Genomic DNA, 26,176 nt, shown 5'->3' with positions numbered 1-26,176 from the left:
TCTACGAGTGGTGAGCGGGGTGGGGCGAATGCGTTACAACAGTATAGTCTCAAGGTCATACACGACGGGATACGCGACATAATAACACGTGCCGCGTGGAGTTACAAACTTACAAACAAACAAGTTATATTAAAAATTCAAATTCCATTTACTATTAAATTAAAAACTCAAACATTTTATTAAATTAAAAATATGTGTTACCGTTTAAAAAAACAAAGTTGACCCCCTTCCAAAGCATAAGGGATGAACTTAAAAAGTATTACATAGTTAAAAATTCAAGAATAATGTGTATTCCTGATGCTAAGGGGCTTCTCTAAGATTTTTTTTTTTTAAATAATGTCAAAATTTAAAAGTTTGCTTTAAAAAAAGCTTACTAAAATTTATAAAATGGTTGTTTTCAAACTCAAAGTGCCCCACTAGAGACACTCACTTTAGATCAAGTTGCGCTTTTGTCATCTATAAATAATTATACTGTAATTTCTTTAGTTCAAAATTAAAAAAAAAATCTATTAAAATACTTATATTTTTAGATGTATTTTGTAGCTTACTTTTATTTATAGTATTAGTAATTTTCTGATGTCAAATATGTTTCTCTTAATTACGCAAAAAATTTTCTGAACTGCACTTTAAATTATAGCCTGATAAAGTCTTGTTTTAATTAACTGATATTTGAAAGATATTAAGAATATGAAACTACTTACTTGCATTATTTGTATTGTCATAATAAATCAGTTCTTTCCTGGTTGTCGTAGTATTATTAATATGTTACGGGCTAAAAATTGATAATAACCATACAATGTCCTTATAAAGTTCTACTAATAAGTAATTTAAACATAGCTTCAGTACTTTATTATAGTAAATTGAAATGAAAAGTTAGATTTTTTTTAAACCTAAAAATACGAAATTAAATTAAAAACTGTCTAAGGTTTTTTAAACAACAATATCTATTCGATACTAAATACTGTTAAATAGAATTACAAATTTTGTAATTTTTTTATTTATAAATATTGTAATAAATAAGAAGTATTTATGATAACATAATACAATAATACATAATACATAGTATTTTAACTTTGTATTGACTAGAATATAATTAATAATTTTGTTTGGAAAGTACAATTGTATTAATTTCATAACAAATATTAGACAATAAATTATAATTAATTACTTACATTGAATATATTTAATTAAATTTAAATTTAAAAGACAGTTTTATACTCAACTATTAATTTTTTACACGAGTTTTTATTAATTGTATCAGGTACATTATAGTATTTAGATTAAATTTAAAAAATTATTTTGGTTTTTCTATATAACAATTATACAATTATTAAAAATAAGTAAATAAACACTGAGTAATTTCATTAGTGTGACACAAAATCAAAAAATAATTAACTTTACTGATGTGGCTGTATTGTTTGTGTACTAGTTGAATCAATTTTAGATGCAGATGTAGAAGTAATAGTACAAGTAACAGTAGGCTGCACTGATGTAGCATCTGATATAAATGTTGTTCTATTTAATGTATTACTTGATGTTATTTGATCATTGAGAGTTTTTTTTTTATTTTGTCGTTCTATTTGTGCAAAAACTGCTTTGCGTAATCGTTGATGATCAATTTCTGCTGTTGATGAGTAATACATTATTTGTTTGTCTGGCAAAACAATATTTTGTTGATGTGTTAAAGAATTGTCAAAAGGTGAGGAACATGGTACATTAATATCAGATGATAGTAACTTTTGGATATTTTTATTTTGCAATGAACTATTAGAAGAAGAGTTTTTACAAGACTGTTGTTGAATATTAATATTTTCTTGAGGTGAAAATTGTGAAATCAATATATTGGAAGTATTTTGTTGAGAATTTAATGACTGTAAACTAGTTGTAGGTTGAGATTGCTGAGAAACAAGTATAGATGATGACTGTACTGGTACATTTATCTGTTGCACATTTGTCCCACTATGTAGTTGAGAATTTTGAGAAATAAATACAGTAGGAGATTGTGATTGAGCATGTTGTGGATTTGCTATATGTAATCGATATTGTGGTTGATTTGTTTGTTGTATATTAGCATTTACTAAATGAGTATTAAATTGATTATTTGATTGAGGATTTTTAAGATTTTTATGTAGTTGAGGTGAATCCTGAGTATTTTGAATGTTGGTATCAGGTGATTTACTAATAAAACTATTTTGAGATAATTGTTGATTTGTCGAAAAACTAGGTGGTCTCAGATTATTTAATTTATTTAACTGACGTTGTTGTTGTGGAATGGCAGTTGTATAACCCATTGGTTGAGTATTTAGTTGGTAAACATTAGGTGTCTGCGTTGAATTAAGAAATTGATAAGCAGGGAAAGATGTGTTCATTTTTCCTACTCCGGGTGGAAAAAATAAGTGTTTAAGAGGATTTGAATTTATTTGAGTTGCTTCTTGTTTTTGAGTTTCTTTTTTTAATTTAGCTGTATTACATTTTAATTTAGGAACACTTGGTACACCTGATAAACCAATTGTTATAAATTGATCATATATTCTCACCATATTTATTTGACGTCCATAATTTGTTTTAAAACCGGGTATTTTTCTAGATTTTTCTTGATAGCATCTAAAAATGATTGAGTCATATAATAAATTAATTTTCAATAGTAAAATTTCAACAATAACACTTTCTAATTAACAAAATAACAACCTTGTAATATCACATTTTAAAATAATTCCAGAGGCAAGACTAGCAAATAATATAGTATTTGATAACCATTTAACATCAGCAACTGTAATTTCCCCAACATAAATTTTCCATTTTTGCAAGCCTGATGGCAAATCCCATACAATAATACCACCTCCAGAATCTGAATAATTAAATAATTAGATTTTTTTAATTATTATGAAATGTGTGATTTTATCTTTCTTACCCCCTGATACTAAAGTACAAGGATCAATCAAATGAAAATCTAAACAGTTTACAAAATCACCATGTCCTTCTAAGAGTCTGACACATTGAGCATCAATTATATTAAACAAACGTACTGTTTTATCAGATGATCCAGTAGCTAAGTATAATTGATTTGGATGAAATTTTAAGCACTAAAAATAAAAATCATAATGAACATACATTAGATAAAATTTATTGATTTATCTATACAAACCAAAACATCATCTTTATGACCACTATAAAATCGTAATGGTTTTTTGTAATTGATGTACCACAAACAAGCAGTAGAGTCTGATGAGCCAGTTGCTAATTGTAAACTTGTGCTACATATATCAAGACACCAAATTCTGTGGTTATGACCACTAAAATAAAATAATATATAATTATAAATATTTGTAAACATATGGCTAGATAAATATATATTTAATATTATTTAAGAATATTCAATAAATTTTAACATATTTTTTATAAAAAAGAAATATGAGGCAAAATAAAAAATATTTTTAAAAATTAATTCTAAATCTGTTAAAATATTTTATTATATTTTAGTATATATTTTAAATACAGAGCAATTTTCTAATGCTAATAATTATATTTTAGTTGTTACAAAATTAAGATTCTGTTATAAAATTTTTTTTACATTCATCCCTTATGTATTATACAGGTTTTAACTTGATTTTTTTAAATGGTATCATATATATATAACTAGCTTATAAAATAGAAAATGATCTAATTAAGAAAATGACTGGTCAGTAACAACTTTTGGTCTAATACTTTGATTTTATTAATATTTTAAAGTTGTAAATAAATCAATTTACAGTCAATCACCAAATCAATTGTTACCCAAACTGCTAACATTTGATAAAACTTTATGTTTTAAATGGGTGGGATTAAATTTAACTTAACTTTATTAAACTTAATTTAACTTTAAATTTACACTGCTCATTTCACTAGAAACGCATACACATACGGTAATGAGGTATCTACTCCATCTACCTAGTTTTCCTGACGTAGACTGATAATAAGGTAGCACAAGGAATCTATCTTTTCACAGGGAAAATGGATTTGGGAAAAAATGTGGGAATAGTGGATTTGAGAATATGCAACCGAACCATTTTAAGACCCTATCACATGAACATTTAATCAACTAAAAAAATGTATTAAAATGCCGTAAGAAGAAGATATGCTATGATGCTTTCAATTTATAACTCTATTAAGTGATAATGAAAGCAATATTATAAAGAATTATTACACCTGAAATTTTACATCAATAGATTCATTCAATTGAAAAGATTGTTTTATAAAGTTCAATTATAACTAATTACAGCTGTTTAAAGTTTATGAATGACTAGAAAAAAGTTTAAATCTAAACTAGATTTTAAGATTAGGTAGAGATAAAGACTCTTTATACTATTAAAAATTAGTTTGGTTTAATATTATCTATGTAATAAAACCTTTTAATATTCATCAAGTCCAAAATATTTTAGTATATAATTATATACAAATACTCGGAGCTTCAATTACATTTTTAATCAAATTAATTTGTTAATATAGTTAACTTTAATAAAAGTTCTATAAAATTTAACTAAAATAAATAAACTTCCGGAATACTAAACACATTAAAATATATTTTATATTGAAGCTTATAAAATACTTATAAAAATGTTGAAAAACAAGTTTTTTCAGAAATATATGTATATAAATAGATGAAAAATTGTATAATTATTTTACAAAAAATTTTTTTCGGGATAACAATTTAAATTCAACTGGCCTATATAAAAAATAAAAAAATCACATTTTTAATTTTTTTTAATAACTTTTTAATACTTTAGGCATAGAAGTATTTAATTATAGTAATTTAAACACAGATAGATTTAAATCGATTCTGATGCCATTATCAGGAATTAAAATGAAAAGGACGTAAGGATACAGTCTAATAACTCTAACGACATTAATAAATGCCTCTTTAAGAGTTTGTTTGTAAGAATAGATAGATAATCAAAATGGTTTAGGCAAGGGCAATCTCAGAGAAATTTTTTATGTGGGTATGGAGTAACTTTTGCCAACTAAATTGAGTAAAAATGTCCATAATCTTATGTATTATCACAATATATTTTAAAAATACTAACTATAATAGTAACTTGAAAATGTATAGAATGGTTGTTGGTTGTCCTTATTACTATGGATAACTATAAATTGATTAAAATAGTATTTTTCTCAGGGTGTGAGAAATATTTATTCACTTTACGAACGTTACACCAAAATATAAATTCATCCTTTACTGTTTTTTAACAAATATATTCTTAGAGTAATTATTTTAAAGAATACTATTATTATTATTTTTTCAATTAAGCTTTTTCATTTTTCCCCTTTTTTTATTTAAGTTGAAAGTTAAAATTTTGGTTTTATATTATAAATTGAGTATTCAGTTTCCTAATTCAACAAAAATAGTATTTGACTTATATCATAAATTGTATTTTTATAAACTATTTTTAAGGTTATGTTGAGTGTTTGATATTGTTGGCAACAAATAACTGACTTTTTCTCGCCTAAAATATTTGTAATAAGTACGAAATAGATGAATACTTTTTTTATTTCTATCAAATATGCATCAAAGTGTACCACAGTAATTTTAATTACTGGTGTAAAACTTTAATTAATCAATATTAATTTTAAAAATGTCTTAACTCCTCCACTATGCTCAGGTTTTCTATTGTACTTTATTTTTTTTTTCTATAACATAATATATCTCTAATAAATTAATGTTTAAAAATTAAAATTCTTTGTTATATTCTGTTATTTGCTTTTAATGATTACTGTACTTTACTTTTTTTTTAATGTTATAAATGTAATAAATTAAACTGAAACTATACAAGTAATAATTTTTTTAAAGCAACTCACTTAAAAACTTCTAAACAATGACCTGTTTCCATATCCCAAGCTCTCATTGAAGCATCACCCGAAACCGACATTAATATATTACTTCTTGGAATCTGCCCAAGTTCAAATATAGAACCTGAATGTCCATATAATATTTTTGCTGTACTTTTATCGAACCTTAAACAATAAAATTTTAGTAAAAATTAAAAGGGTAATTATTTTGTATATATTTTACAAATAAAAACTTTTTATTTTAAGAAAATTAATTATAAAATATTATGATAAATCTTCATCAACTTTGTTTGTAATAATTTAATCACTTATACAACAAAGATAATAGTAAAATTGCAATTTTTCTAAGAGTATGTAGTATATATTCTATAAATTGTACAGGTAGATTGAATTACTTTCAAGGACATAATTAATAAGGTGAAGGACTGGTCTATACCTAGAAGTAGACAAACACATTAACTAAGTGTTTGAAAAGACTGCTGTTATTTTATAAATAAAGAATTATTAATTTGTAAAATAAATAAAAAGTATACTACTATGATAAAATTGAAAAGCAAAAGTTTAATTTAAACTTCCTAGGTTTTTCCAAATGGTAAATTTTCTTTTCTGTAAGTTGGTAGTACTGTTAGTGACATCTGTGTCAAATTTCATGTCAAAATATTTGTTAGTGTTTGAGACATGCTTCGTTTTGTGAGATGCTAAAAGTGAATTCTGCGATTTACAATGTCTGAATTTATTAAACAAAGAAGTTGCATTAAATATTGTTTGCGAAATAGAATTTCGGCTGTGGAAACCATGAGGATGTTGTAGAAAGCCTTTGTGGATCAAACTCTGTCTTCAAAGAATGTTTATAAGTGGTACAACGAGTAAAGGCTGACCTCATAAGTGTTGTTAAGAATGTGATGTCAAATCAGCTAAAATATCGACTGATGAACATTACATCAAGCAAGTCAAAAAAATGGAAATCGTCGATTGACTATTAAAGACATTGCTAATAGTTTGGGCATATCATTTGAATTAATGCAGGCGGTTTTGTGTGACAAATTATGCTTTAAGAGAGTTAAATTTTCCAATGGTTTCAAAAACACTTTATTTTTTTGAAAAAGACTGTCGTGTTAGTATCTGTGAAACAATGCTTTCATACTATCAGGACGTAGCAAAATGCATCAAAACTGGAGATTAGTCTTGGATCTACATTTATGAATCCTAAACAGTAGATCAAGTAATTAAATATCATGCCAAAAGCGAGCCCGAACCGAAAAAATTACATCAAAATTGCTCAAGAATCAAGGTATATTGTCAATTTTTTTTTTTTTATTATTGTGGTGTTGTCCATTTTGAATTCCTTTCGACGAACCAAACTGTTAACAAGGAATATTATTATAAGTGTTATGTATCATTTGCGTGAAGCTGTTTTCAAAAATAGGCCAGAGTTATGGCAAAATAACTCTTGGTTTTACACCAGGATAATGTGCCATCATACACGACGCTGGTTTTTTGTAAACATTATGCCAACACATTCAACAAATATTTTTCAACAAGTTGCTTATTCACCCGATTTAGCTCTGTGTAATTTGCAGCTATTCAGCAAACTCAAGAGAAGGCTCTAGGGACACCATTTTGACTCGATTGAGAAGATAAAAGTTAAATTGCAGAAGGCTTTGATTGGCATTCAGAAAGAAGACTTTACCAAGTGTTATGATGACTGGTAAATTTGTTGGCATAAGTGTTAAGTTAAATAGAACTAGAAAAATAAATAAAGATTTTAAAAATATAAGGAAATTCACCTTTTAATTTTACCACAGTAGTATCAACATATTTATAAGTTTAATAGTGTTAAAGAACATATTTCTCCAATAATAAAAATGATTAAATAAATTAAAAATTAAAACAATGAAACAGTTTTGACACAAATTGTTTTTCCAATAAACTCACGTTTCATTAAGTATTTTTGGACTGGGTCTTTTGAAGTTAATGTCAGTATTCTTATTAGGATCAGTTTCATACACATCAAAGATACTAATTTTATTATGCACCGAAGTATTAGATCTTTTCCACAGGTATATTTTGCAATCTATACTACCAGCAACAACAAACTTCTGATTAGTCGACAGCATGGCACATGTACATCTGACAATAAAACATTAACATTTTGATAGTCCAACATATAAATTTTATTATTAGTGTTATTCTTTATTATTTAAAAATATAATAGTAATAGTTAATTTATATACAAGAAAAAAAATCTGTTTCAATGAGACACATACTTTTCACAATTTTTCAAGATTATTTGTTTCATATTACATAAATGAATATCATCTTCAAGATTTTTCACATCAATTTTGGTAACTTGAATTTTCTTGGTTGATGATATAAATTTCTTTTAACAGATATAAAAATTTATTTTCAATTTTAAAATGACTTAATTAAAAGAATTATATCCATATATGTTAGAGTGGTCCTTCAACATGGTTTCAATAGGTATAAAAAATATACATAAAATTTGATGTTGATTAATTAATTTTAACCCGTGCCCCCAGCCCTAAAAATTATGAAATATGTTTTTATTAAATGAAATTATTTTTTTAAGTTCTTTACCAATATTTCATTGAAATTATTTATAAGGTTACGATTAAGGGCTATAATATATAATTTAACCTACTATAACTATTACTTTATGTTTTTATTTAATAAATGTAAAATTCTTTACAATAATTTGTTAAAAAACACTAAAAATCATTGATTATGTAACACCAAAACAAAAATTATTTTAAAAAATTGTCCTTCTATGTGTTTACTAATCAGTTGTTCTATAACATGAAATTTTAGTATTATACTTAAACATTAACAATAATCATGAGTGGTATTTCTATAAATAAACAATACCTTAAAAGCAATAACATAAATATATAATTTTCTTACTATTTAATTTCACAAACGATTAGTGTGCTATTGATAGTGTTATTATACTTATTAAAGTAATACGTAAAACAGTCTAAGGGACATCTAAAAGAGGCGTGTATAAATTTTAAACAGCTATTAGAACATGATGTTATTTAATTTCCCTGCTGGTATCATATTTATGAAATCATACATAAAGCTGCATTTTATATAAATTCTGTCGTTTCGTCTGGTTCAGAAGTTCAAATTTTTAAACAATTTTGACCAAAAATTAATATTAATATTTTTAAAACTGGCCTAGATGATATAATAGTTAGTGAAAAATTAAATGATATACAAAATATGTTAGCCATTTATATGGATAAATTAAACAAAACTCATAACAAATACGATTATAAAGAATTGCTGTAGTATTTCTTGGTGGTACTCCTACTCGTGACATTTATTTTAAATATCCTTTAGCAATGCATCATGCTCGTTGAATATCTAAAGCCATATATTCACTAAAAATTTTTATATTGCATGATCAATTTAAATTATCAAAAAGTGAAGAAAATTCTTTACGCAATATTTGTATATTTCTCATTTAATTATATATTAAAGCATGGTTTGGTACACTGATTGCTTCATTAGCTCCTTCTCAAGACTTAAATTTTTTGAAAAGTCTTATTGACTATCAAAATATAGATAAAAATATACCTCAGTCAACTTTAAAAAATCTATGTGGATATTCGTAGTACTTAGCCACTGAAACATGGGCATTAGCATTTTTTGATACTAATTTAACAGTTAAAACTAAAACTAAAATAGTTGAAGCTATAAAATCAAACAATACTTCTGATAATAGTAAAAGAATAAATCCAATTTTAAAAATTAAGGACTACTCTAATATATTAATATATATATACAGAGTGATTGGCTAACTATGTCTCACATAATATCTTAAACAATACAAGTGTTATAAACAAATTTTTTTTAATCATTATGGATCTTTGATGAGGTGTTTTGCAATAAAATTTAAATTTCTACCACCATCCCTTAAGCTTAAAGCTTGTATCAACTTCATATTTTCAAATGGCAACCCTATTTTTTTTTTATACCATTAGATTTGGTTTAATAAAAAAAATAATTTATTTTATTTAATATTAAGTGTTTGCCGGATCTATAAAGTTTAGGGTTTATTAAAGAAAAGTTATAACAGACTCGAACATTATAAGTCATATATCGATAAGGGCTATTCTGACTACATGTGTTGACACAGTAAACCGGTAGCTCTAATCGCCACATAAATAATAATGTGACCGTGTTGGAAAAACTACTGAATTTTTTCATCAAATATCATAAATTTTTAAGTTCTTTTTTTTTTTTACAACCATTAGGTTGGTTAATACCATTGGTATATCCTGGGGAAATTTTAAGTGCAGTGGTTTCCCGTTGCCTTCTGCACTGAGAACATGGTGCTATTTTGCCACTGTAAAAGCGCACGCATGGTCACCCATCCGTTCACCTACCGCGGTAGGCGCGGCTTAACACTAGAGTTTTGTCAACAACTAGTGTGACCACCGCTCCAACAAACGCTCAAATTTTTAAGTAGCGTATCTTATTAAAAATTCATAATTTTTTATTTTTTTGCTAAATATTTTTTTTTTTATCTCAACAAAAATATATAAAAATAATATGGGGTTACCATTTAAAAATCTAAATTTGATACAAGTTCTAAGTATAAATAATGATAATAGAAATTTAATTTTTCTTGTGAAACAGGTCATCAAAGATTCATAATGATTAAAAAAAAAATTTGTTTGTAACACTTGTATTTTTAAAGATATTACATGAGATATATTACGTATATACCTGTAGAGCCCCTGCACATTCACTGACAAAAAAAAAAGTAAAAAATATTAACTAGATAAAAGTTATTTAAGTTGTCAGTGAATACTGGGCCACCCTGTATATATATATACACAATTATACATGTCTGTGTAAATATTAAATAAATGAAAATATTTAATTAAACTTACATTTCGTAAACGTGAACAAACATTGAACTCATTATTAATAAAATCTAAGTATGGGTTATTTTCTGGTGAAGAATCATTAGAATCACTAGTTGTATCCTTTTAAAAAGTATTATTATTAATTTTTTAATAGTATGACTAGATAAATTATAATTAACTTACTTCTGAAGATATTCTTGATCTTCTTAAGTTATTTTCAGCAGTTTTACTATTATTTTCATCATTAATATTCTTATGTTTTAAGTTAGACATCTTCAAAAAAATCATGAAAATCAAATTTTTGTTATTATTATACTATTAAAGATTTGAAATATGGTAGAGTTATATTTGATTATATTGTAAAACATTTTTCTAACTTAATATGAGCATTAAAAGAAAATTTAAAATATACTTTTTTGAAAACTATATAAAATTTGTAATAAAATTAATAAAAATGTTAAAACATATTACTGATAATTAATAATCACACATTAAATCTTTTTAAGTACAAGAATTAAATTAAAATTAAGAATATTAAACTAATCCATTTTAATTTTCAATCATTTATGTAGATATAACATCTTAAAGGGAACAAGTGGAGTGAATGTTTAATTTATTTAAAATATTTGAGAAGTTAATAATAAAAAATACTTATTATCAGCATAATATTACTTTTTTCACTTTTGAATGATGCTTGCTTGAAGATTTTGGTCGGCTATACTGTTTTAAAATATTTCCATCTTTTCCAACAATCTTGATTCATTTGGTAATAATATATATAAAATTTAAGTTAATAAGTAAAAAAAAGATATTAAGTTAAGAATTCATACAAATTTAAATAATTAATAAGGGATAACAATTTAAATAAAACAAGTAATTCTCAAGTTAAATTAGATAAAAAATGAAGTTAAAAAAAAATTAAAGTTTACAAAATATGTTTATTGTAAATTTTAAATCAATTGTAACATCAAAATACAAAAAAAAAAATTAATTAATTTAACATTAAATATCAACAAATATTTCATTAAAATTATTTTTAACTCAAATGTGTTTCCACTTAAATAATATATCAAATTATGTCAAATTAATGTAAATAAATTAAAATATTACAATGCTTATTCTGGAACTTCTCTTTGAAGGTCTATCCTCATAAATTCTTTGCCTAATTCTGGTTTTCAACTGTTTCTTGAATGAAAATTAAAAAATATATTGTATTTCTATTCCTTTTTTGAAAGACACATTAAAAATAAAATAAGCAGTTACTTTTTCTAATAAAGTTTTACTTGAGCTAGCAGAATGTTGTTTGGAATGTGAAGACATTTTTTCTTTCCTAGATGATTTCTTGAACAATAAATAAATATAAATATAAACTTATGTATATAATGAAATACATTAAAAGTTTAATTTAAGTAAAAATAATATAAAAAATTACTTTTTTCTTTTTTGAACTTTTATCACTAGCAAATTTTTCAAGATATTTTGATTTTTCTGGATTTTTATCATCATACTAATTGCAAAAATGTTAAAGAAAGTGAAACAAAAAAAAATTAAATAATTAAAAGTGTAAAATCATTAAAAATAACAAATCACTTTATAAACTTATTTTTTTCTTTAAAGACACAAAAAATATATTGTATATTAAAAACTATAGTTATAATCCAGAGTACATAATAATCCTTACACATCTTTGAACTAGTTTGTATAAGTAATGAATTTTTACATGGGCTGTACACGTCTATTCCAAAAGAGAGTTGAAAAAGTTCAACATTGCATGTGTTAATTAAAGATTAATGGGATAATTGGCTTATTAGTTTATGAATATGAAATATAAATAGATAGAAAAAGTTATAGATTATTTTTTATACTATAATTATTTGAGTAACTTCTCAAAAGAAAAATCTTTTCTAATTTGTATGGCCCTTAGTATGAATTATTTTTTCTGTCAAAGCATTACTATACTCATAAGACTTCTTTCTTCTTTTTCCTCGCTTTAATCCAAACTACTTGGGGTCGGCCAATACTCATAAAATTTAATATTCCATTAAAAATTACAATAATGCCAAAAATTAAAAAATGTTATTTTTAGAGCATATTATAATTGAATATTTAAAAAAAATAATAATAAGAAAATTATTAATATTAAAATAATAATTCTTATAGATTTTAATTAAAAGAAATAAAGCAAATAAAACTTGAAATAAATTGTCAATTAAATTTAAACCAAAGATCTTAAAAAATTAAAGAAAATTAAAAATTAAAATATTATAAAACAATTATTCTGAAAAAGGCTTACAAAATTGTTGTAATTATATGTACCTGAAATTCCTCCGGACAAGATTTATTTCCTTCATTAGATATTATAGAGTCATTTTTAAACTTAATCAAACAAGATAGAAATAAAATTAGTTAAGTTATTTTACTGAATAAAAATAATAATGTAGCATTAATAGTTTAAAGTGAATAAAATTAAATTAAAAATATTTACTTTTTTGAAAACTGTGCATTCGTGATCCTTTTTAATAGTATGAAAATTACCATTCATAACGGTTGAATAATTAATGTTTATAAAATAACATAAGAATAAAATTAAATATTAATAATTTTAATATGTATAGAAAAATTACTTTTATAGTTTTAAATTTAATTTTAGTTGAGTCATTTAGAAGTTCATTGGCTTGATGTTTGTTGACTTGTTTTGTATGTTTGCTTGAAGATCTTTTTACGTTTGTTAGCTTAAAATAATTTATATTTACAAAAGCAATAAAAAATAAATCTAAATCAAATAGATTAATGATTATATTTTGATAAATGTTTTAAGATAAAATAATTTTCTTAATAGAAAAAGAAAATACTTCATCCAAATATTCAACATTTATAATAGGATTCCTATTTTTTAATAAAATAAATGTAAATATATATTTATACTAACCAAATTTTCCATATTTGTATTAATAGAATCTTTTGAAGTTTTGATTATGTCTTTATCTGTATTATCAGTTTCTGTATAAGAACAAATGTCAGAGACTCTTTTCTAAAAAATCAAAGTGAAATTAATGTATAATAGTGTAAATAACATGTTATTTAATAAAATTCTATTTTATGTAAAGATGTGTAACAGTGGTTCAAATGTATAATAAATGTATAAGGAAAGAAAAGTAATTTTTTCAAAAGGATTTTATGTAAACACTAAATATGTTAATAAAATAAATGAAGTTAAAACTAAAGAGGCATTACAGTCTATTTTTATTTATTACACTAACATCTACTTTATTTAACTCATCTATATGGTTTATATTTCCACTATCTTCTGTTTTTGAAGTGCTAGAGTTCTGTTCTGCTATTGTTTCACATAATTTTCTTTTTTCTCCTACAATATTGCTATCAAGTGAAGTTGATCCTTCCACAATATTTTTTTCAAAAAATTCTTCTACAGCTTTTTCATGATTACTGTTAGTAATATAATTCACTTCAAACCATTCATGAATTACCTTTTGAAAGTAAAATTGATAACAATTTTAACAACACAAAATAAGTGTAAAAAAAACTTACATTTCTTATAATATGGTGATTTTCAAGAAAATCACAAAAACACATATAACAACTATCATCTGTGTAAAAAATATATTTGTTTTTTCTGTAAATATAAAATTAAAAATTATATAAAAGTCTATGATTCAATCCAATTTCTGAGAAGCAAATCTTGAGGTTATTTGGGAAAATAGTAAAAATGAAATTATATGATAATATAATAATCTCTTATAGAGGTGATCAGACATTTGACAANAATTATATGATAATATAATAATCTCTTATAGAGGTGATCAGACATTTGACAAATGCCAAGTAATACATTTGCCTACTGGTTAAATTAAGTTACTGATCAATAATATATTTAAAAGGAATGTCAGGGGTTTTGAAAACTCTCTTAAGCCAATTCTATATTTTATATTTGCTAATATTTTCCTATTTTCAATATATATTTTTAAATAATAAAACAACGAATTTTGTAAATTGACTGCATAAAATATATATATATATATATATAAAATTCTGTGATACCGATCATTAATAATAATTTTTGTTAAGTAAAATTTGTATACATTAGATTTTTTAAGATGAAATCCATTATTCACATTCAAAAGTGCATGATAAAACACTCATAGGACTCTAGAAGTTTTAGTTTACAGGTAGTATATAACTTAGGGATTTCAATAACTATACACTACTTATTACTTCCTCTATGTAGGTTAGTGTCATAAACAACTCTAAACTAAAAAAACAAACTGCTAAAATTTCAAAATATGAGAGCTAGCAAAATTCCATTGGTAGCAGGAGACTGGCTAAAGATAGTAATAAATTCAAAAATCTAAAGAAGGGATATTCTTTATAAAATGATATTCCAGTAATGTATTATTAGTTNATCTATAATAGACCATTTCTTTACAGAAAATGATATTCCAGTAATGTATTATTAGTTATAAACATTTAATTAAATGATTATTTATACTACTTTAATGTAATAAATAAAATAATCTTACCAACCTAAATTTTGTAATACTTTTTATCTTGTTCATATTGTTAGTTTCATTTATTTTCAACAATTCTTTAAGAAATGATATTGATTTTTTACTTTGAAATAAATATTTGAATGTTTTTAAAAAACTTGATAAATCTTCAATACTGTATTTTGAATGAAGATTTAAATAAAGATGACAAAATAATGGAAATCGTATATGTTTAAGCTGCTTTTGATAATTTTCTGGTAATTCTTTTAACCATTCCTCGAATCTAAAAATATAGAAGTTTTTTTTAACTAACAAGTATTTATTATACTAATAAGTAAGGCTTTTTAATAAAATACTAGAAATAGCATTTATACTGACTCAAACTAAATTTGTATGGCCCTAAAATCAGAAATAAAAAATAAATATAGGCCCACCGTGTTAATAAAATTTTTTTTGCTTCACGCAAAATATTCCATAAATAAACAAAAGCAAAAAGGTTTTCTACTAGAATATTTCCTCAGCTAACCCTATAGTTACTGTAGCAGTGCATAAATATAAATAAACATCTTTATTAACATGAAAAAAAGGCTTAAGTCAATTTTATTTCATTAATGGGAAATTTACATTTTTAAAGTACTTTCCCCCCCCCCCCCCAAATGATCAAATATACCAAAGTCTTTTATTCTTATTAATATGTATAAATAGCAAAATGTTTTATTACTCAAGGAATTGTTCCCATGTTTCTGGTAGATTTTGATCATTAGGATCATGAAATCCTAAAGTTCTAAAATTGCTTTGAACAAAACGCATATTTATATATTCCATAACATTTTTATTAGTCACTTTTTGTTTAGTAATGTAAGAACTCTGAAAAATAATATAAAAAAACACATAACTCTTTTATTTCAATAAAATATGTTATACATTTTGTTACTTTAGGTGAAAAAATGTATAAAAAAAGTAGTTGATTATAATTAAGTAAAAAAATTGTAGAATTTCATTCACAATCAAAATTTCATTTGAAAACTAGTAAAAAATAGTGTTCTAAGACTTTAATAAAACTGAGTAAAAAAGTATACAATTATTAGGTTTTTTTAATAGGAAAAAAAACAATACAATTAGGACTTGGTAAAATGGAGACCAGTAGATTAAAGGCTTATAAGGATTTAAGCGACTAATGACACGCTTAGATGATAATTTTTTGAAAAATATTTGATGTATTCACCTTTTTTATCACTGAAATTTTAGAATAAATTTTTATTATTATTTCATGTAAGTATGGTTAAAATAATTTTTTTTGTCATATATATTTCAATACCAACTTTGACTTTGATTTTATCTTTGTAAGAAATATAATCTTCTAGTTTTTTACATTCTTATTAATTTAAAAATTATACTTTATGTTCAGTGGGCTTACTTGAATAATAAAATGGCTAATAACTCTAATATCCTTCTAAGTTAGATGGATAAATAGGTAAAACTATTTAACTAATACTATACTAGTATTTGGTCTTAAATTTTAATGAAAAAGAATACTACATCAATGGCTTCATTGCTGTATTAAAAAATAATTTAATTTTAAATTGTATTAAAATATTGACTAATACACGTAGAATTCTATTGTTTTATGAGATACAAAAGAAAGTTTAGGTGTTGATTATTTTATAAAATAATATTGCATAACAGACCATAGTTCAAGTTAAAAATAATTTTTAAAATAGAAGCTTACCTCAATGTTCCTTTTAGCTAAATATTTGCTTANGTACAAAAGAAAGTTTAGGTGTTGATTATTTTATAAAATAATATTGACCATAACAGACCATAGTTCAAGTTAAAAATAATTTTTAAAATAGAAGCTTACCTCAATGTTCCTTTTAGCTAAATATTTGCTTACAATTTCGGTCACAGAATCTTCGTCTGAATCTGATAATTGACTAAAATCTCCAGGATCAATAATGGGCTCTTTTTTTATTTCATTTTGTTGTAAATTGTTGCGCTGTCGCGACGACGAAGTTTTCCCAGGTTTCACCAAAGCATACATGACGATATCTATCAAAAAAAAGAAATATAAGCAATTGAATTATTTTGCTATGTTTATTTTATAATATTTGTTAGTTTATCGAACATTACTAAGAATTTTTAAACGACATCGATTTAAGTTTACTCGGAATGTAAATAGCTTGAATATGAGCAGGTACTATATTTGTTTATGGGTTGTTCCAGATGAAACTTTTCCTCCCTCGTTACATGTCTGAGACGTTATCGAATTTTGATAACATATAGACGCCGTGGAGGTCATTGAGCTTCTATTTGACCGGCAGACTCCGGACTCCAAATCATTATCATGCTCGCGTCGTTTGTTTACGTTTTTTAAGATTTCTGATATTAATCTCTGTTTCTCAATAAAATTAATTTAGTTAATCATACCTAGAGTTTTGAGACGATTCAAGTCATTTGGTTCCATTTTACTGTAATTTTATAGCTATCGTTTGATCTTGACAATTGATGAAACGATCCTTAAAAATGCTTGCACCGGCGAAGTGCCAAGGAAATACTTCGAAAATTTGCAGCTATGTATAGGGGAAAAAACCAAAAAAATTAATTAAAAGAAAAACTAGAGATAGTAAAAACAACCTCATAACTGTAGTATTTGTGATATAAGTAAGTAAATAACTATTGTCAAAAACGAGTAATCATTCTTTATTTTAAATCGTGTTTATTATTTCGAGATTCAGTCGTTTTGTGATTTCTTTAATTAGTAAAATATTAACCATTATATTTTTGTTATGAAAAGACAAGCATTTAATAAATATCTTTGTAATAACAACTTTCATATTTATTTTACTTAACTATATATATCATAAATGATATCGTAAATATAACTTTATTAATTTTATTGAACAATAAATAATATTTTTAAGATTAAAATTATAATGGCTGTTCATGGTTCCACTCCTAAGCGTAAAGAAATTTATAAATATGAAGCACCTTGGCCCCTGTATAGTATGAATTGGTCAGTTCGTCCTGATAAACGATTTCGGTAAGTAGTCAAATATTTATTTTTAATTTACTAAAAAATTTTTATTATTTGGTGTTGCATCTGACATTCTAGTATATATTTATTATTATTTTATTTTATATATCAAATTATATTTAATTCACCTAATTTCTCTTTATATGCTTAAAAAGGTAATGCGAATTGACAAATCTTACATTAGATAGCTCAAAAAAAAAAGTTGATTAATTTAATGAAAAAATTAACAAACTTGGTAAAATGGTAAATGATCTAACAAAATCACAAAATAAAATTGTCTATTCAATGAATTCTAGTTTTGATGAAATCAAATATCAAGATAAAAAATATGAATCTATTGAATCTAAACTTGATAATCTATCTAGTTAAATAACTAATGTTATTATTGAAAACAGGTTTCTGAAAAGAAAAATTAAGCAGCCTAAAGTAAAAATTATGGCTATTGAGAATACCTAAACTAATTCTTCTGATATTAATATAGTGACAATTTAATCTGAGCTTACAGATTGTCAATTACAAGATGAAATATAATTTTATTTAATGTTTCAAATATCCAATCTTCTATCTCATCGGATCAATTATATTGTATATGACCTGTTAAAAACCATTGGTATTAAAATTAATCCAACTTCTATTAACCGTTGGAGTAAATTGTCATATATTGTATATATGTCCTTGTATATATGTAATTTTATTCACCAGTAGGTAAAACTGAAATTATTTAAAAATTTAAAAATTCTTGCAATTTATCGGTTTAAGCAGTTAAGCAGTGAAAGTGTTTCTCCAAAATCATGTATGATCTTGGATTGCGGTTAGACTCTGGTGAACAAAACCTATACATTAAATTTATCAACAATGTTCATATTATCTAAAAAGTCAATAACAATATTCTTTTTTCCAAGTTACTTTTGTCTGGTATATGTGACCTTTTTTATTGATGGCTTATTTTTACACTTCTGATAAGTCTCAAAATGTTAAACTCAAAAACTGTAAATCCTATATGTTTAAAGTTAGTTCTGGAATGCCAGAAAGGTGAACTTTGTAGCCTTTTACTATTAATTTTTACATCAATGACATTATATTTACCAACTCTTTTATATTACTTTTTGCTAATGAAATATTTTGCATTATACGATCCTTAATAGATGGCTTATTGCTGCAAGATAATGTTAACCATTTTAATTGTTGGTGTCTTGAAAATAATTTATGATAAAGAAATAAAGTTGAAACTTTTTCTAAATTATGAAACTCGATAATACTTAATTATTACCGTTAATGAATTATTATTTATTGTTGATAATGAATTATAATGAGTTTACTGACACTTGCTGTAGTACTAGGTAGTTGAACACCTTCTGTTTACTATTTTAGCAATCAAAATATAGTCAGAATGCACCCATAAATAGGTTAATACAACTAGTAAATAAAGCTAATGTTGATTTGTTTGCTAATAACTCAATCTGTACTTTTATATATATATATATATATAATTAAAGAATTTCTATTTAATTGTATTATGATTCTATATTATGTCATTATTATTGGTTTATAATTTTTCTTCACTAGATGTACATTCCATTTACTTATATTACACATTGCCCATTTAAAAATACAATTAATGAATTAAATAATCTAAAACTTAATAGATTAGCTATTGGCAGTTTTGTAGAAGAATACAATAACAAAGTTCAAATTGTATCATTAGATGAAGAAGTATCTGAATTCAGCCCTAAAAGCACCTTTGATCACCCATATCCTACCACCAAAATTATGTGGATACCTGATAGTGTAATATATTTAATTCTATTTAAAATTAATTTTTAATAGTAAAGCTAATATTTTACTAATTATTTTATTTTTTATGTTATATTTTTTAGAAAGGTGTATTTCCTGATTTATTAGCTACAAGTGGTGATTATTTACGAATATGGAGAGCTGGAGAGCCAGAAACAAGATTAGAATGTATATTAAATAATGTAATATATTAATATTAATTATATTTGTTTATATTATTTGATCAATTTTTTAAATTACATTAAATGATCATTTTTATTAAATTTTTAGAATAAAAATTCTGATTTCTGTGCACCTCTCACATCATTTGATTGGAATGAAGTTGACCCTAATTTAATCGGTACTTCAAGTATTGACACAACTTGTACAATTTGGGGTTTAGAAACTACACAGGTATTTATTATTTTACATTATTAAAAATTTAATTTCTTTCAATTTAAATGTACATTAGTTAAATTATATTAAAATTTTAAATTTTTTAATAACTTACAATAAAATGTTTCCATATTTAATACAGACTCATTTGAATGAATGAGCTATGAAAGCTATGAATTATAAATATTAATGATCTAGCACACAAAAAAGGATAGTTTTTAATTTGGCATAAAAGATATAATGAAATAAATGTAGAAAGCTTTAATGTATATAATTAATCATATTTAATTATAAAATACCATTATTTTATAGTTTCGAAATATTGAATTTAAATTAACTTTTATGATAATAACATTTTTTGAATATAACTTATTATACAGATTGTTGGAAGAATTAACTCAGTTGCTGGACATGTAAAAACACAATTAATTGCTCATGATAAAGAAGTTTATGATATTGCTTTTAGTCGTGCTGGTGGTGGCCGAGATATGTTTGCTTCAGTTGGTATGTTATTCAGAATTCTTGTATTAGCTCTATTAAATGTATGGTTCTAATATAGGAGCTGACGGTTCTGTAAGAATGTTTGATTTGAGGCACCTTGAACATTCTACCATTATATATGAAGACCCACAGCACTCTCCTTTACTTCGACTTGCCTGGAATAAACAGGATCCTAATTATCTAGCTACTGTTGCTATGGATGCATGCGAGGTAAATATATATATATAAATATATATGTTGTATAATATAATTTTTATTTTTAAGGTTATTATACTTGATGTTAGAGTACCATGCACACCAGTTGCTAGATTAAATAATCATAGAGCATGTGTGAATGGCATTGCGTGGGCTCCACATTCATCTTGTCACATTTGTACTGCAGGTAAATTAAGAACTATTTTTATTAATTTAAATAAAATTCTATGAATTTTTTCAATAAAAAAGTTTTCTAATAATATTTTATTCAAAAAACAATAGTATATGCACACTTGTAATATTATCTGATTAGGTGATGATCATCAAGCGTTAATTTGGGATATCCAGCAAATGCCAAGAGCAATTGAAGATCCAATACTAGCATACACAGCTGCTGAAGGTGAAATTAACCAAATACAATGGGGTGCCACACAGCCAGATTGGATTGCAATTTGCTATAATAAGTCACTGGAAATACTTAGAGTGTAAAAATGGTGAACTGGTTGAAGGCATATTATTATTTATATAAAATTTTACCATTGTCATGATACCATACATTGCTCTGAAAACTTAATCTGGTTAATTAAGGTATATATCTAAAGTTACAGAGAGTTTTATTTGCTTGTTTTTGTTGAAAATGATTTATGAGATATTGTGATTTATTTAATTTTTTCTTGTTTTGTTTTCTTCTGAGTTTTCATAATCATTAATTATGACTTTGTCAATTGCAAATATTAATTTTAGTTGATTAACGCCTTAAGTGTGTTGATCACACTTAGACGATTCTTTAGCATGTATCTGTCATAAAGAAGAATGTTCTTATGTGTAAGATAAAATAATTTTGAAGACTTCAAGTTTGTTTAAACAAACTCCTGAATAATATAATTAAACCACCTAGGTATATATTACAAGTAGTAAAAAATGTGTCTACTTTGAAATAGAGAATTTTGACTAATTTTTCTTTTATTAGTTTTCACTACCTTTAGCCAAAAACTTTAAATTTTTAGTTAAATTATTTATTTTGTACTTCTCATTTGGTGGAATATGGATAAAACAGCTAAAACAAGAATTTTTATTTTGAATATCAATTTATAAACAACTTTTTTGTTTGACACTTTAGCTAATTTTGATGTATTATTTTAATAAAGGGTGTTGTCCATATGAATGTATAGTTATTTATTCATCCCATTATTATGTTATATTTTAAATATATTTTTTTAAATAAAGTTTGGCTCCAATAAAAATAAGTATGTTTAAACTCCATGAATAATAACCAAAATACATTAGAATACATAATATATAACTACTAAATTGTAAATAATTAATAAATTACCTAAATTATAAATATAAATTTTCAATTGTGATTTTTTTCCTTTTATTTTCTATGTCAAATTTAATTGAAAAATTGTTAATTATATATTATAAAATGCAATAACTTGTAATAAATTAATGTTTAAAATGTAGTTTATTTATATATACGTGTTTAAATTATAAATAAAAAATAGCCCTTGCTGTTTTGAAATTATATTACATTAATAATTTCCTTATTATTTCAAATTTTAAGAGTAAAGACTTTATTGGCTTTTATGACTTTAAAATTTAAAAAAAAGTAATATTATTTTATTTTAACTGTTAAAATAGTTCAACAAATAATTTATTGAGAAATTAAAATAAAAATAATATACAAATTACTATATATTATTTTTAATCTTTATTTTAATAAAGACCATTTTAAATGCTCCTTAGCTGATTGGAAAACCTGAAAAAAATTTTATTGAGCATTATATATTGTATATAACAACTATTTTTAACTTACTTGAGCAACTGTTTGTTCCCCTATTGGTATATCATCAATCCGTAAACCTACTCTTTGTACAACAGCTCCAGAATCAGCTTCAAGAATAATTCTATAAAATAATTTTATTTAAAGCTCTTTTAAATTTCACTTTTAGTGAGTCTAGTTACCCTTCATCGCAAATTTCATCTAATGCTAACATAACAACATCTAAATTATCCAAAATCACTCGTTTCTCAACATTTTTTCTAAGAATTAGGCCAATAGAATCAAACATACACTGCAAAACACTCATCAAAAGCAACTAACAGAATAAAATAAAGAATTTTAATCAGATATTTATTGTTACTTACTAATTTATTAAAGATATATTACCTTATAAAATACAAATAAATAAAAATATAAAGTACAGTCAAGATCCAGCATAGTGGAGTTAAGAAACTTTTTTAAATTAGTATTAATTGATACTTGACAGTTTCACTGTCATATGAATAGTACATATACAAGTATGAATACTTGTATGTGTATTATAAACAAATTTAAAAAATTGATCATATTTACTAAGATTTACATAGTTTTTAATATGAAACGCCAATTACTTATAAGAGGAAAAGTCACCAGAACGTTTTTCTTTTTTTAATCAAATATATTAAACACGCTTTCATATAAAATAATTTAAAATGATGCAAATTTTTTGTTACATTGCAAAAAATTACAAAATTGCCAAGTTTTACAGGAAGTTGTAAGAATTTTTGGCTTCAATTCACAACAACTCTTAGAAATTGAGATTCAAGATAGTTTTTCTTTCTTATCTTAAAGTACATTGTATTTAAAGCTAATAAAATGTAGCTTTAATTTGCTGTAGAAATGATGAAGTCAGATTTTTTTAGAATATTATTAAAAATTGAAAAGAATAAAATTTTGACATGACATTTAAACGCCTACCATAAAAAAATAAAATATTATGTTGTAAGCAAAGAAAATATATGAAGTATTATCAAAACACTTCATCCAGTTTACAAAAAAAAAAAAAAAAAAAGAACTTATAGTTTTTTTTAATCAAAAAGTATTCATTATAATTTCATTAAATCATTATCATCTATTAAAGGCAATGCCTTGTTATTAAGGCCACACTTGTTACCCATTTAATTAATTTCTATATAACATACAAATGTGTGTTGTCTGCGATTGGGTAAATGGTAGAATTATACATTTTGCAGATGTAAATGGTGGACAACAAAATTAATGATCTTGTAAATATATGGATGATTTTGTCACACAAAATAAAATAATATATTTCATAACGAGTCTGAGAAATTGAAAGGAGTAGTGGGATAAATTTGTTGTACTTTACAGATTAATAAAAAGGTACAACTAAAGCAGTAATAAGTAAATGTTCTCTATAACTCAAACAATGATCAGATCTGAGAAGATAACGTACATATAGATAATTAAATCAAGTGTTTGACCATTTTTTTTTTATAATTAAATGTTTTTAAGTGATAAATGATAATAAATTATAAGAAAAACAAAAACGACAGTACTCTTAAGTTGTTAATTTAAAGATTAAAAATTAAATTAAGTAATTAATTTGATAAAAATATGAAATATTTAAATTACCTCATTTTCATGTAAGCTACCCATAACATAAAAAAATAAATCCACATTACTTTTATACAAACATATTATCCCATCTAACATGATAATTTCAGCATTTGCTTTATGTGTTTTATTAAATAAGTTTTTTTCAAATTCTTTCTGAATTTTAACTGTGGGAAATAAATTATCATCATAATATTTAGCTAGTATTCGATTTCCATCATTATCCAAAATAGAAATTCCTTTGATGGTGTATAGGGTTGGTTCCTAAATAATTAATCATTGTATTAAACATAAATTAGTAAGAAGAGTATGTAATAGTTAATAAGAGAATGTTTAGATGGATGAGTGAAGTGACTAGAGAAGATAAGATAAGGAACGAACATATAAGAGGGAGTATAGGTGTAACGTCAATCGTAGATAAGATGAGAGAAAATAAACTTGGATGGTTTGGTCATGTTATGAGAAGAGAGGAATCGAAAGCTGTGAGAATAGTTATATAAATTAATGTTAAATGAAGAAGAGGTAGAGGAAGACCAAAAAAGAGATAGAGGGATGTAATTGAATGTGATATAAGGACGGCTGATGTGAGCGTAAATAATGATCGTGTTAGAAGGAATTTAAGGATAAGGATGGTCGACCCTAAATAATTAGGATAGGGGCGAGGTAAAATAAGAAAAAGATTAAACATAGACTAATAACATTAAAATTGACTTATTATAAAATGATTACATCAAGTTTTATTATTTGTATAGTACTAGTGTTAAATTAAACTTTATTTATGCTTTAATTAACTCTTGTACTAACCAACAAAGCACAATCCATGAAGATTGAAGTAATTGTTACTTGATAATTTAATCTATTTAAAATATTAAACAATAAAGTTATTTTTATTAAATTTAAAATTCAATTTAATTAAAAAAAAAACAGTAATATATAATTACATTTTTAAAATGAGAGAAAATTAAATAACTACAACGTTATAACTGAAAAAAATATACCTGACACGTAATCATTTTACTGATAAAATAAATTGCCTACAATTTTACTGAAATGCTAGTAAAAATGGAAGACAAAAATCTTAAAAAATGTGAACTTAATAAATTTTTAATTAAAAGTTTTATCGTAGTTAATCTTGTCTGCAGTATATTCATAAAAAATTATAACTAAATTAATAAAAGAAAATATTTTTTTGCAAACAAAGAAAGTACTATTTTTTTTTAGTTATTATAATTTATTTTTAATCAAATGTGGTTATTTTCTTATTAAAGATGAATCATATTAAAGATCATATCAATATTAAAGATCAGAGTATATTTTGTTTTAATAAATACTAAATTATAGGCAATTCATCAGGATAATCTGTGAATACTTATTAAGTGTTAAACTTCAAAAATAAACACTTTATAACGGCATATCCGAATTAGGGAGTAATACCATAATTAAAGGTCGTGGATAATTTAGATATACCACAATAAGAACGCTTAAAAATAGTTACTCATTTACAATAAATAGTAAATTCATGATTAAAAAATACGTTAAAAGATCACAAATCGTATCTAGTTGAAGACATTACCCTTAAAAATTGAAAAAAATTCCCTCGTTCCCCGCAAATGGGGGAAATATCCAAAAAAATTACAAATTTAAAAATCGCTAA

General features: G+C 24.1%; 3 protein-coding genes and 1 long non-coding RNA gene across 10 annotated transcripts in view; 1 reads left to right on the top strand and 3 right to left on the bottom strand.

Annotated features, from left to right (window-relative positions):
- Positions 1-952, bottom strand: part of LOC126898961 (uncharacterized) — a 2,379-nt gene extending 1,427 nt beyond the window's left edge. Inside the window, exons 1-2 of the long non-coding RNA XR_007702436.1 lie at positions 702-952; positions 549-638 (exon numbers count right to left, since the gene is read on the bottom strand). This is a non-coding gene — a long non-coding RNA (uncharacterized LOC126898961). The remainder of the gene's footprint in view (positions 1-548; positions 639-701) is intronic.
- Positions 953-1,135: 183 nt separating this feature from the next.
- On the bottom strand, positions 1,136-17,500 carry LOC126898917 (uncharacterized). Of its 6 annotated transcripts, none has more exons than XM_050673304.1 (23): positions 17,357-17,500; positions 17,088-17,275; positions 15,948-16,093; positions 15,264-15,509; positions 14,271-14,355; positions 13,988-14,209; positions 13,651-13,752; positions 13,346-13,453; positions 13,207-13,233; positions 13,038-13,097; positions 12,154-12,228; positions 11,985-12,062; positions 11,832-11,906; positions 11,394-11,474; positions 10,905-10,994; positions 10,746-10,841; positions 8,091-8,203; positions 7,759-7,953; positions 5,833-5,988; positions 3,146-3,293; positions 2,912-3,083; positions 2,689-2,848; positions 1,136-2,604 (listed from the first exon to the last, which is right to left on the bottom strand). In XM_050673304.1, exons 2-23 carry the CDS (start codon positions 17,265-17,267, stop codon positions 1,398-1,400), a joined length of 3,822 nt encoding a protein of 1,273 aa, XP_050529261.1. In that variant the 5' UTR covers positions 17,268-17,275; positions 17,357-17,500; the 3' UTR covers positions 1,136-1,397. The 6 variants fall into 6 exon arrangements, with proteins under 6 accessions (XP_050529261.1, XP_050529260.1, XP_050529259.1 ...); XM_050673303.1 differs by having other exon boundaries at positions 1,138-2,604; positions 13,982-14,209; positions 17,352-17,479; XM_050673302.1 differs by having other exon boundaries at positions 1,143-2,604; positions 13,982-14,209; positions 17,357-17,499.
- Positions 17,501-17,609: 109 nt separating this feature from the next.
- Positions 17,610-21,971, top strand: LOC126898945 (DDB1- and CUL4-associated factor 7). The gene is made up of 9 exons (XM_050673371.1): positions 17,610-17,887; positions 18,148-18,266; positions 19,907-20,048; positions 20,138-20,236; positions 20,325-20,447; positions 20,810-20,933; positions 20,989-21,140; positions 21,195-21,312; positions 21,439-21,971. The coding sequence occupies exons 2-9, from the start codon at positions 18,160-18,162 to the stop codon at positions 21,612-21,614; spliced, it is 1,041 nt and encodes a 346-aa protein (XP_050529328.1). The 5' UTR covers positions 17,610-17,887; positions 18,148-18,159; the 3' UTR covers positions 21,615-21,971.
- Positions 21,972-22,757: 786 nt separating this feature from the next.
- On the bottom strand, positions 22,758-25,533 carry LOC126898955 (coatomer subunit zeta-1-like). 2 transcript variants are annotated; one of them, XM_050673387.1, is made up of 6 exons: positions 25,464-25,533; positions 25,327-25,378; positions 24,541-24,786; positions 23,091-23,224; positions 22,942-23,032; positions 22,758-22,884 (listed from the first exon to the last, which is right to left on the bottom strand). In XM_050673387.1, exons 2-6 carry the CDS (start codon positions 25,342-25,344, stop codon positions 22,837-22,839), a joined length of 537 nt encoding a protein of 178 aa, XP_050529344.1. In that variant the 5' UTR covers positions 25,345-25,378; positions 25,464-25,533; the 3' UTR covers positions 22,758-22,836. The 2 variants fall into 2 exon arrangements, with proteins under 2 accessions (XP_050529344.1, XP_050529345.1); XM_050673388.1 differs by having other exon boundaries at positions 25,327-25,475.
- Between the last annotated feature and the right edge of the window lie 643 nt (positions 25,534-26,176).

Source organism: Daktulosphaira vitifoliae, unplaced genomic scaffold (genome assembly GCF_025091365.1).
Source record: "Daktulosphaira vitifoliae isolate Bord-2020 unplaced genomic scaffold, ASM2509136v1 Scaffold_2, whole genome shotgun sequence".
NCBI lineage: Eukaryota > Metazoa > Arthropoda > Insecta > Hemiptera > Phylloxeridae > Daktulosphaira > Daktulosphaira vitifoliae.
The sequence above is the reverse complement of the archived record's forward strand: the minus strand, read 5'-3'. Positions and strand labels throughout refer to the sequence as shown.

What these genes read in the sequence shown, in the direction of transcription:
- LOC126898917 (XM_050673302.1), bottom strand. Translation starts at nt 17,267, where the DNA reads ATGTATGCTTTGGTGAAACCTGGGAAAACTTCGTCGTCGCGACAGCGC. An exon ending in ATCACCATATTATAAGAAAT is followed by an intron (nt 14,210 to 14,270) that starts GTAAGTTTTTTT and finishes TACTTTCAAAAG; the next exon opens with GTAATTCATGAATGGTTTGA. An exon ending in ATCATTCAAAAGTGAAAAAA is followed by an intron (nt 10,995 to 11,393) that starts GTAATATTATGC and finishes ATTTTTTTGAAG; the next exon opens with ATGTCTAACTTAAAACATAA.
- LOC126898945 (XM_050673371.1), top strand. Translation starts at nt 18,160, where the DNA reads ATGGCTGTTCATGGTTCCACTCCTAAGCGTAAAGAAATTTATAAATAT. An exon ending in CGTCCTGATAAACGATTTCG is followed by an intron (nt 18,267 to 19,906) that starts GTAAGTAGTCAA and finishes AAAACTTAATAG; the next exon opens with ATTAGCTATTGGCAGTTTTG. An exon ending in TTATGTGGATACCTGATAGT is followed by an intron (nt 20,049 to 20,137) that starts GTAATATATTTA and finishes TATATTTTTTAG; the next exon opens with AAAGGTGTATTTCCTGATTT.
- LOC126898955 (XM_050673387.1), bottom strand. An exon ending in GTAGCTTACATGAAAATGAG is followed by an intron (nt 23,225 to 24,540) that starts GTAATTTAAATA and finishes TTATTCTGTTAG; the next exon opens with TTGCTTTTGATGAGTGTTTT. An exon ending in GATGAAATTTGCGATGAAGG is followed by an intron (nt 23,033 to 23,090) that starts GTAACTAGACTC and finishes ATTATTTTATAG; the next exon opens with AATTATTCTTGAAGCTGATT.